At 35.9% G+C, this 10,485-nt stretch overlaps 2 protein-coding genes across 4 annotated transcripts; one reads left to right on the top strand and one right to left on the bottom strand.

Moving 5' to 3' along the window:
- Positions 1 to 3,140: 3,140 nt before the first annotated feature.
- Positions 3,141 to 5,568, bottom strand: LOC100868677 (venom serine protease 34). The gene is made up of 8 exons (XM_031916542.2): positions 5,412 to 5,568; positions 4,933 to 5,150; positions 4,624 to 4,845; positions 4,369 to 4,567; positions 4,090 to 4,287; positions 3,867 to 4,018; positions 3,604 to 3,757; positions 3,141 to 3,504 (listed from the first exon to the last, which is right to left on the bottom strand). Exons 1-8 carry the CDS (start codon positions 5,458 to 5,460, stop codon positions 3,479 to 3,481), a joined length of 1,218 nt encoding a protein of 405 aa, XP_031772402.2. The 5' UTR covers positions 5,461 to 5,568; the 3' UTR covers positions 3,141 to 3,478.
- A 1,326-nt stretch (positions 5,569 to 6,894) lies between these two features.
- Positions 6,895 to 9,944, top strand: LOC100869324 (uncharacterized). Of its 3 annotated transcripts, none has more exons than XR_015290847.1 (7): positions 6,928 to 7,171; positions 7,284 to 7,560; positions 7,631 to 8,226; positions 8,318 to 8,805; positions 8,882 to 9,134; positions 9,201 to 9,755; positions 9,836 to 9,944. XR_015290847.1 is itself a non-coding variant. In XM_086903802.1 (7 exons), exons 1-6 carry the CDS (start codon positions 7,082 to 7,084, stop codon positions 9,453 to 9,455), a joined length of 1,959 nt encoding a protein of 652 aa, XP_086759928.1. In that variant the 5' UTR covers positions 6,928 to 7,081; the 3' UTR covers positions 9,456 to 9,467; positions 9,580 to 9,944. The 3 variants fall into 3 exon arrangements, 2 of the variants coding, with proteins under 2 accessions (XP_086759929.1, XP_086759928.1); XM_086903802.1 differs by having other exon boundaries at positions 9,201 to 9,467; positions 9,580 to 9,944; XM_086903803.1 differs by having other exon boundaries at positions 6,895 to 7,171; positions 9,201 to 9,944.
- The last annotated feature ends 541 nt before the right edge of the window (positions 9,945 to 10,485 follow it).

Here is a 10,485-nt window from a genome sequence, read left to right as displayed (position 1 = left end):
CGTCGTTCTTTCTCTCTCGTCGCTTTTCTCCTCTTTCGTCTTCCGTGTGACATAAGCTTTGACCAGTGTAGAGAGAGCAGTTTTCCAACCGTGTAATAAAATATTATAAACGGCGATTCGTTAAACGGGCGGCATCGTTCGCATGCTCGTCATGCTCGTCATGCCTTCGCACTCTCTTCCTTCTTTGTGTTCTCCCTTTACGCTCTCCCTTGTCGCACGGTCGTCCGTACTCGTGTCCACTCTCGTGTTATATCGTGTTCAAGATGCGATTTAACACTCGACACAGCGCGGAGGTTGGAAGTGGAAATCTGGATGGACTTCTTCGCTCTTCTTCGTCTCGACGAAACGAAAATCAATCCAAGAATTATTCGAGAATTATTTAGAGGTCCCCTTCGGTTGATCGAACCGGTGGTGTTCGCTCGAACGTGGATAGCAAAGAACGCGTGGACGGTGGAAAGAAGGAATAATTTTCGGAGCCATGTAGCTCGGTTCCGCACCAGCCTCTCTCTCCTCGCTCGGATATTTTTTTCCGGGCGGCGATCACAGTCACTCGTCTTTCCTTTTTTTTCCCGGTCCCGAAGTGGTTATTTTCTCCTTCGACTCCTTCTTCTCTCTTCTCTTCGGTATCCGATTTCCTCTCTTGGGATCTTGGAAGGAGCGAGCGAAAGATACCCACGCGCCAATTCCCTCTTTCCCTTTCGCTACTGTTCCCGACTTTCGAACAGAGTGTGGTTGAACAGAGTCTAGCAACGCGCCCCGTGCACACGAACGTCAATAACCAACTGAACCACCGTTGCGCGGCTGTGTGTGCGCGCGCGCTTATGCACGCACGCGAGGGAACCAACGGGACGAGCCAGACCCTGGAGCTTCGACGCTACGACAAACTTGTGCACCGCTTTCAATCCCCGATTGGCCCGTGGTAATTATGTACATATGGCGCATACGCTCTCTTCCGACTCCCAACTGTCCACTCGACGCGCTTCCCTGCCAACTAGATGCCGTTCCACGCGTTTGTATCGGCCGAGATTCCACTGGCCGACTTCCTCGGGGAGGAAAATCAGGAGAGGACACAGTAGAAGGGGGAGAGGGAGGGAAGAGGCGCGATCTATCCCCTCCCCCCTCTTCTATCGTATTATACAAAGGGATAACGTATCCTCGCGAGTCGAAACGCAAGCTTCTCGACCAAAACCCCTCCTTCTCCTCTTTTTCCTTGTCCTTCGTTGTTTTTCGTGGTCGACGCGTATAATATGGTTTAACGTGTAACGTGGTAACGTGTCGCGCGGAAGGGAGAAATGTGGAGCGAAGGAGCAGGCGCGCGCGCGCCTCGCCGCGCATCGATCTTCGTCGCGCAGCCAATCCCCCGCCATTTTCGTTTCCCTCGATTGGCCAACGATCTCCACTTTCCTCGCCTCCTCGTACAAATAGAATTCGCCTTACATCTTTCCCTACTTTCCCTCAACGAACTCTTGTGTTGCCAACTCTGATCGACCGCCTCTACCGGACTGGCGTATTTGCGCTTTTACTGACCTTCGAATCCGTCTACAACCTACCTCCCTCTAACAACTCTTCTCTTCTCCGATCGTTAGCTAAGGTCAGGTGGTCGTTAACGACAGGTTAAATCGTCGTCCAAGATGAATGGAAGAACCGTGACGCGTATCCTCGTTCCTCGCGAAACGTATTATATTATATCGTAATTTTATCGTCACTTTGACCCCTTCTTTTTCTCTTTGGCACAGTTTCCACCAATTGACGAATCCACATTCTCGCCATTGATCCATTTTCAAGAAAGTGGGTTCGCGATGTTGTCCGATTCGTATCGGGCGGCTCTACTGAGAAACTGCACAATCGTGCGGTATAAATCGAATTGATCGCAAATGACAAATGAGAAATTGTACACGCGTGGAATTGTCGCGCGTTACGGGGGCCGGGGAATTTTCATAATCCGGCACCAGATACTCGTGTAAAAGACAGCTAGGGTACCCCCCCGGTTATGAGAACTATCATCGACTCAATAACCGTGTCAAGGGCAGATCGTGTCGAACCCGCGGCGAAGAAATCAATTTGTTTAATAAATATCTCTCCCGTGAACGGCGATACGACTGATTTTGCGCGATCGTACGCAATTGTGACACGAATTACCATTCGGTAAGCCTGATTAATTCCCCCCTTTTCTTGTCATCTATTTATAGTGAACCGAGAAACCCGACGAAGCGAGCACAGACGAATGTCTAAAACGTGATCCTCGTTTAACGTTCACCTTTCCAACCAATTTCTACATTTGATTTACGTTAAACGTTATTAGTTACAGTGAAGGTAAACAGATGGCGATTACACGTATTCGCTTCGATTCAACGTAATTGTGTATATTCCCTCCCGGTGAACCATGTCTCGCGTCACATCCTCCCATTCACCAATTTATTAATAATGAGAGACGTTGTTTACGCCCGATTTAATTTCAAGTCATTTGCGTATGCGTTTAACGCGGCTTTCAAAGGACGAAGAGACGAGGAAGATTATCGACGAAGAATCCACGAGCGATCGTCTAGCCACGATTTTCTATCTTACGACCTCACGTATGTCGTGTGTCGTGTAAAATGAGAAATCGCATTGCGCAATCGTTCAGTTATGGCCGTGTATGAAAATATGCGACTTCCTCGTGGATTAATTCCGCTTACGGCCACGAAATCTGCATGCGATAGGAATTTCTTGTCGATATGGACACGCGATTTTCGTTTCGTCGGAAAATTTTTTTTTTTCTCCTCTTTTCTTCTTTTTTTCTTTTACGCTTACGCTTGTTTTTTTTTTTTTTTTTTTTTTTTACGTACATCTTTTTGCGCCTTTCTTTGCACTCGTATCGATTCGTTGCGATCTAATATCGCTGGAAATCTCGCTCGAACAATCTAGGTATTTCGCCTATGTCGATAAAAATAGGTTTCGTATGAATAGAATCAGTTTTAACGATCGATTCGCGAACGTTACAAGAGACAGACGCTTCGGCGTCGCTGTTCGAACATTCTTACGTAAACATCAAATAATATTAGCGCGGGGAGGGAGGGAGGGTAGTAAGGAACGGGGAAGGAGAGGGGAATCGGAACAAAAATACGGGAGGATCGTTCGAAATGATAAAATTGAACGACGCGTTACAATGCAAACGATAATGTACGTGTATTTGGGAAGAAACGGATTGGGTCGATCTTCGATTTTTAATAAAATCGTTTGTCGTCTCTAAACTCGACGCTCGATAGATTTACGGATTCCAATCGACGTTCGAATATCAATAAGTATAAAAATACAATTTTTTTTTCCCCGCTTATCGTATTTTTTTACTTATTTATCAAAGCTCTCTACGAAGAATTTGCTTGTTAAAAAAAAAAAAAAAAAAAAAGTGCAAATTGCTTCGTCGGCAAAATTATTAACGAAACGAAATTAGCCCCCGCCCGCTATCCGCGTCGAATCGAGTCGAGCCGATCGAACCGTCTTATTCGCTGATGCAATACGTAGAATCTGGAATAAAAATCGAAGCAATTACGCGAATATAAAAGTTTTCCACTTGCACATCGCGTGTATAAATATAAATATATCCTATACAAAGTATACTCGAACCTGCAGTTTCTGAGACAATCCAGTCTATGTAAGGACCGACTCTGGTATTTATACCACTAGAGTCGCCACAACCGCTACCCATACTGATGATTCCTACCAATACGAATCGCTTGGTCGTAGGATTTTGCCATAGAACCGGTCCCCCGCTGTCCATCTGTTCAATCGTTAAACGAATCATCTCGAAGCGTTATATATATATAAATATATACATTTTCTTAGTGGAAAATTTATTTGTTGTTATTATTATTATTATTTCGCTTCACCTGACACGCGTCCTTGTCCTTCGCGTATGTGCACATTTGTTGAGGCGTTAAATCCGAATAAAATTTGGAACACTGAAGATTTGTCAACACGCTCACCGTAACTTTTTGCAAGATATCGGATGGTGGTCCACCGAAACTCGTACTGCCCCAACCTGGTTATCACACAACCGGTAAGTATGCTTGTGTGTCACGTGTTAAAGTAGCGACGTAAACATAACCTTACCCAACAATTGAACGAACGAGCCGGCAAAAGTGTCGGGCGAGTGTTGGAAAGGTAGGCAGGCCGGGCCAACCTGATTTCCAAATTCCATTTTTCTCGTCGTTTTCAAAAGCGCCACGTCGTTGAAATTCTCCTCGGCGTAATTCGGATGCACGATCATTTTACTCACCCGATACAGCATGGTCGCGTTTGTGTCCGTCCCTAGATCGATCGATCAGAATGTACGAAAAAATAAATAAATAAATAACAATCCTCGCAATTATCATCCCGATGAATATTTACCCGAATTTAAATCGTGATCGCCGACCAACACGCCTAATCGCGTATAATTCCTGTTCGTCATGCAATGCGCCGCTGTCAACACGTATCTCACGGATATTATAGTGGATCCGCAAAACACGTCGCGATTGTCGGCGTCCACGATGCCGGCCATCATTGGGAATTCGTTCACTCCCGTGTCGGTTCCGCCCACGATCCTCGACTAAGAGGGAAAAATTTTTTGAAAAATGTTTCGATGCATCGACGATGGATACGTACAGGATTGTTCCATCCGCATTGGCAATCGATGGAATCTTGCGGCCTCTTCACCGCCTGAACCTTGCAGAGAAACCGACCACCTCGCGACCACGTGGGCGACGACAGTGTCACGACCATAGAGCTCGACGAGGATGCGATATTAAATCCTCCGTTGCCGCAATAACGATGCGAGGTGGTTGAATTGATTTGCACGGTTAAACTGTCTTGAAAGCAGTTGTAACTCTGAGGAAGCGAGAGAGTTTCTCTTCTTTTAAGATCGATTTCTTATTAATTAAATCGAAATCGGATGAAAAATATTTCATCTCTTACCCATGGTAACTTGAAGTCGGTACAAGTCAAGTTCACTCGATAGTCGCTGGTGATGGTCCACACGCACGATTGTGATCCATTATAAAATTGCGGGTAACGGTAGTTGTAGATGTAATACGTGGTGCCAGGAACTAGATTTTGTTTGTAGTTGCACTGTCCCTCGATCAATTTGGCCGAGAGTATAATCGATCCGCAGAATATCAGTAACGCTGTTGTAACTTGAGAAAAAAAAAAAAAAAAAAAAGAAAGAAGAAATTTTTCCTCGAAAATAAAGAAAGAAAGAAGAAAATTATATAGATCGTAAATCAGGCTTTGAAACAAATTCGTGATCAAAATGTAATCTACGTTACATTTTGCGTGTAACGGGATAATAAAACGTTATTATACATAATTTGTAATAGGTGTAATATAGTTTCTTCGAATTGCTCGTTTCCAAATTTCTTTCTATGTCGAATACGAGAGATTCACACTGTATGTACCTTTTCCCATAATACTCTGAAACGTTTTGATGTTGTTTACAAGAGCCATAACGCTTTGATCAACAATTTTGCTACGGTGTTGGCAAGAATAAAAATTTCCTGAAGCACTGTAACGACCATCTGCTTGCTTTTGCCTACGTTTCGAGGTTTTTATCGATAGTCGTGAAGACGAAAAGCTATATAATTTCGCTGGTATTATCATTAAAGCAGCCGTCTTATCAAAGGTAGTTGCAACCTTCGGGAATAAAAATGGATTTACGATAGCTGCCTAATAATATTTTCGCAATCGTTACGAAAAAAATATTGCTGCGAACGAAAATCCCTTGTTGTTGATATTCAACACGCACATTCCCCTATTCCTGTCTCTTAATTAAGTGATAATAATCATTTCGATAATTAAAACGATTACTTGTGTTAGATTAGATTCCATAACAAATATCTAAGATATTAGAGCTATCGTAAATTTAATCGAAAATTGTATAAGATAGGTTTTATGGCATCGATCAATAATTAAAAAGTATTAATATCAATAATTAGATAAAATAATTATTATTTCTTGGTATTTTTAATACTTCAGGAAACATTTTATTTCTTAATAGCACAATATTCATTAAATTTATCATCATTGCAATTAATATTTATCTCTTGCAAGCATTCTTTGATCGATTATCTCGTGTATTTATAGATATTTAAAAATTAGTATTAAACAATAAATGTTATGATATCATTATTAATAATGCAAAAATAATTAAAAAATTTTTTTCCTTTTTTTTATATGTATACATCTTGGTCATACACGCATATACGTACACACATATGTACAGATAAATGTACAGATTATTATCAACTTTTTAATAACAATTTTATGCAAATATATATGCAATTTTCTAAAAAGTAAAAGTAAAAAAAAGATATGAATATTTTACTATTATTTACAATCATCGCTGAATTCCATTTTTCTATATCTACTTTTTAAAAAAAATTATATATGATGCATAAAAGTATGATAATGCATAAAAGTTGCAGATAGTGATTAAAAAATTGATAATATTGATATAAATTAAAACAACTATTTAACCAAAAACATTTTTCTTGTAATATTTTTTTTTAATTGAAATAGATATAGGTAAGTTATAGGTAAAAAGATATAGATGATTTTTTCAAATAATCAAGGATATTATTATAATTAAAAAAAAAATCATTATTCAGTTTTAACAAGTTAAATTTATTTACATTGTTTGATACAAAAAACAAAAAGGATATTTTCATTATATATACAGTTTTCACCAATAATATGTATTATTACATAATTTATTAGAAAATACTTTATTGAAATAATTACTTTGAAATGAAGACGAGAAACCAATTGTAACCTACTTAATTTTTTCGAATTATATACTTTCATATCGCTTTATTAAATAAATAGAAAGATAAAAACAGATGGATTAGAATAGAATCGAAAATTGAATTAAACGCCATCTAGTATTAGTGTATTAAGTAAGTATCTAGTTACTATGACAATGAATAAGATACAAATGTGGAAATTAATAAAAATATGCAGTGGTATACAAATATATGTATGCATATTTTGTTTAAGTAAATTTATGGTACTATTACTGTGCGAAGTTGGTTAATTTATTGATTAATTTAAATATTTTGGTTAATTTGGAATGAATGATTTTATAAACTATATCTTAACTACAAAAAAAGAAAAAGGAATGGCCAGTGTTAACACTAGTATTGAACAAGAGAGAAAAAAGGTAATTATTATTACGTTTAATACAAATATATTATATATTACATTTGTAAATAAAACGAGAGGTTATGTAAATTCTTCGAATGATCTTAACCTCGCTTTTTTTAATACAATAGCATAGTCACAGAAGAGCAACAAGTGTTAAAAGCAATCAAGATACAACTTTTATGCCAGTATATCGTCGCAGACATATTTCAAAGGCAAAACATACGCTTAAATCGCATAAGAATCTATCAGATTGTATAACTGATAATGATAATGATACGAAAAATCATGAGGATGAAGTACTTTCGAAAAGAAAAAGTAAAATATATGAACATGAAAGAAGTAAAAAATTAACAGAAGAGAATAATTTTCAAAAAACATCATTTGACAAGGATGATGCAGATTCGGGTAATTTATATGTAATATAAAATTGTTTTTTTTATTTGAATAAATGATAATAAATTATATATTTTTCCAGATATTACTTTATCAAGATTAAGAGATAAGTATGTTTCGAAGGAAACAAGGAAAGTAGTTAATGAATACCATAAATTGGAAAAATGTTACAAAAGCATTCAAGAAGAATGCCAAAAATTAAATAATATTTTGGAGCAAAGAGAGTTGGAATATAAAAAATTATGTTTACATTATGAGGCATTGATACAGATGGTTCAAGAATTAGAAGAAGCAAAAATTAATTTAGTTAAACAAAATAAACAACTTGAAACAGAAAAGATTCAATCGAATGAGGATATTACGCTTTTAAAAACTATTGTGTATCAGTTGAATGCTGAATTAGAAAGATACCAAGACAAATTAGGAGATCGAAAGCATGAAAATGTTTCTGCATCTAATAATGGTAACAATGAAAAGAAATGTGATTCAAGAATTTGGGGAAATATCAATTTTCATGCATTAGGTCCACTTTTAAATGCTTATCAAGAAAATTTATCAGAAAAACAAGAACTTATTTATATGTATGAACAGGAAATGGCTGATTTTAGTAATAGATGTAAACAAATTCTTACAGAAAATGAAATTATGCATAAAGAAGTAGAAGAATTAAAATCAGAGGTAAATAATTATAAATAATATAATACATATGATGCGATATGTAATAAAAAAATGTATTTAGTTATAAATAACTATAATATAAAAAATATAGTGTGACAGGTATACAAAGGAAATGCAAAAAATGGTTGAAAATACCGCGTTGCTAAAAAAACAGAACGATATTCTAAAAAAGGAAACTTTAAATATAAAAAAAGAAACTAACGATATTCGTTCGTCATATGAATCAAAAATAGAAGTGATTTTAAAATGTAATGAAACGCTAAAAAAAGAGCATACAATAACGGTATCAGAATTGAGCAATTTACGAGGAAAATATGAAATTTTAAGTAAAGAATTTGAAGAAATGAGAAATAAAGAACAACAAACAGTGCCTGCTACTGTTCATGTTACTGCTATTGAAGAATGTAAAATATTATTGGATGAATTAAAATATCAATATGAAAATGAAAAACGTAATCTTTGTAATCATATAAAGCATATAGAGGAAATTCAACCTGAAAATGAAAAAAAACTTATAATGGTTATAGCTGAAAGAAATCATTTGAAAGGACTTGTTAACAATCTTGAAACAACTTTAAAGTAAATTATTCGTTTATATTTTTTATTCATCTATCCTATCTTTTTTTAATATATAATAATACAATATATATTTTAGACGAACGCAACGTAAAATTGAACAAATGCAAACTCTTGTTTATTCGACTCGTGTTTCACGTAATTCTTTGAAAGAGAAATTAAGTAAAGTGACTGCTTATTGCGAAGAATTATTTTCGGAATATGAAAGAATTGTTTCAGAAAGAGAAAAATTACTCTCTTTTTTACGTGAAACGGAAAAAGAAAATGCAAATATGGATCGTCTTGGTAAAAGTATTACTAGTCGAGTGGAAGGCTTAAAAAATCAATTAGAAGTACGTATAAAATTTATATTATTGATAAAAAAAAATAAAAAAAAATTAAGTAACTTATAATTTCAGATTGTTCGAAAAGGTACGAAACAACAAGTAGATTCTGTAGAAAAACGTATAAAATTACAAGAACTTCATGTACGTCGAATGAAACACGATTATCAACGTAAAATACAACATTTAAACGATGTAATTAAGCAACAGGAAGACATTATTGAAAAATTACAAAAAGGAAAACACTTTAGTCAAGATACGTTAACAAAACGAGTACTTCAGGCAACAAATGAGCCAAACAATTATAGTACTGGACTGAAAAATTCGTGATTTTTGAATTAAGTTCGTAAAATATTGCCGTATTGTTAAACTCATATTAAGATCATCTATAATAGATTGGACTTTGAAATTGATTTTTAACCAATATCGTAATAAGCATCTAATTATGGAATAGGTGCTACTCGAAACACCGTCCTCGTATTTACCGACCGTGTCAGTCGCTTTATTTAGCGGTGACATCAAATGAAGCAAATGGCTACGAAGGCTACCGTATGGACGCCACTGTATGAACGATTGATGACAGTGGAGACTAATAATCATACAGTGAAAAGTTGATGTCATTCGTTATAGGTATGATGTCAGACGCGTTCCATTCATTCATATGTAAAATATACCTGTTCTAGCTTTAACCTTTTTTTTTTTTTTTATAGAATTTAATAATAAATTTAAGAACATCGATAATATATTGATGTGTATTGGTATTATAATAACCACCAATACAATATGTATTCAAATAATTATTTCTTCAAGTGTAAGATATGATTGTTTTGAGATATATTTTGAAATTCATATTCCTTTCATATTTTCCATTTATCCTTTTTATTGCCTTCAATATTTATAAAAAATAAAGTTACTTTTCAATTTTCACAAGTACGTATTTCAAAAGAAAAATTATATATGAAAGATAAAAAAAAGAAATAAAAAAGAAATCAAGATAGGAAATAGATAAAGCTAATTTATATTCGTATGATGAGAAAAATTATATTTAACTAGTTCGCGAGAAATAGGGTTGATTACTAAGCCATCGAGTAGTTTCGTAAATCGCGTCAGCTGCCGATTATTCAGTGTAGTTCGCTGAAGTTCGGAGAGCTTCGGATACGTTCGTTAAAAAGCAAAATGTCGTCTGCTAGGTGCGTCGTCAGAAACCGGGTCGTATTTCTGACGTGAAAATTGCTATGATAAGTGATAATGCAATGTCTCTATATACAACTACGTAGTGTTTTTTGTTGGAAAGTGTATCAAAAGTCACAAAAGGATATTCTTCGCATTGGGTTGTCTCGTTGCCAACAAAGAAACTCTA

This window comes from Apis florea, unplaced genomic scaffold (assembly GCF_048593485.1).
Source record: "Apis florea isolate Af1SG1 unplaced genomic scaffold, ASM4859348v1 contig_2293_pilon, whole genome shotgun sequence".
In the NCBI taxonomy this organism is placed as follows: Eukaryota; Metazoa; Arthropoda; class Insecta; order Hymenoptera; family Apidae; genus Apis; species Apis florea.
The sequence above is the reverse complement of the archived record's forward strand: the minus strand, read 5'-3'. Positions and strand labels throughout refer to the sequence as shown.

What these genes read in the sequence shown, in the direction of transcription:
- LOC100869324 (XM_086903803.1), top strand. Translation starts at nt 7,082, where the DNA reads ATGAATGATTTTATAAACTATATCTTAACTACAAAAAAAGAAAAAGGA. An exon ending in TTGAACAAGAGAGAAAAAAG is followed by an intron (nt 7,172 to 7,283) that starts GTAATTATTATT and finishes TTAATACAATAG; the next exon opens with CATAGTCACAGAAGAGCAAC. An exon ending in GCTTAAAAAATCAATTAGAA is followed by an intron (nt 9,135 to 9,200) that starts GTACGTATAAAA and finishes TTATAATTTCAG; the next exon opens with ATTGTTCGAAAAGGTACGAA.
- LOC100868677 (XM_031916542.2), bottom strand. Translation starts at nt 5,460, where the DNA reads ATGGCTCTTGTAAACAACATCAAAACGTTTCAGAGTATTATGGGAAAA. An exon ending in AATGCGGATGGAACAATCCT is followed by an intron (nt 4,568 to 4,623) that starts GTACGTATCCAT and finishes TTTCCCTCTTAG; the next exon opens with TCGAGGATCGTGGGCGGAAC. An exon ending in GATTGTCTCAGAAACTGCAG is followed by an intron (nt 3,505 to 3,603) that starts GTTCGAGTATAC and finishes TTTTTATTCCAG; the next exon opens with ATTCTACGTATTGCATCAGC.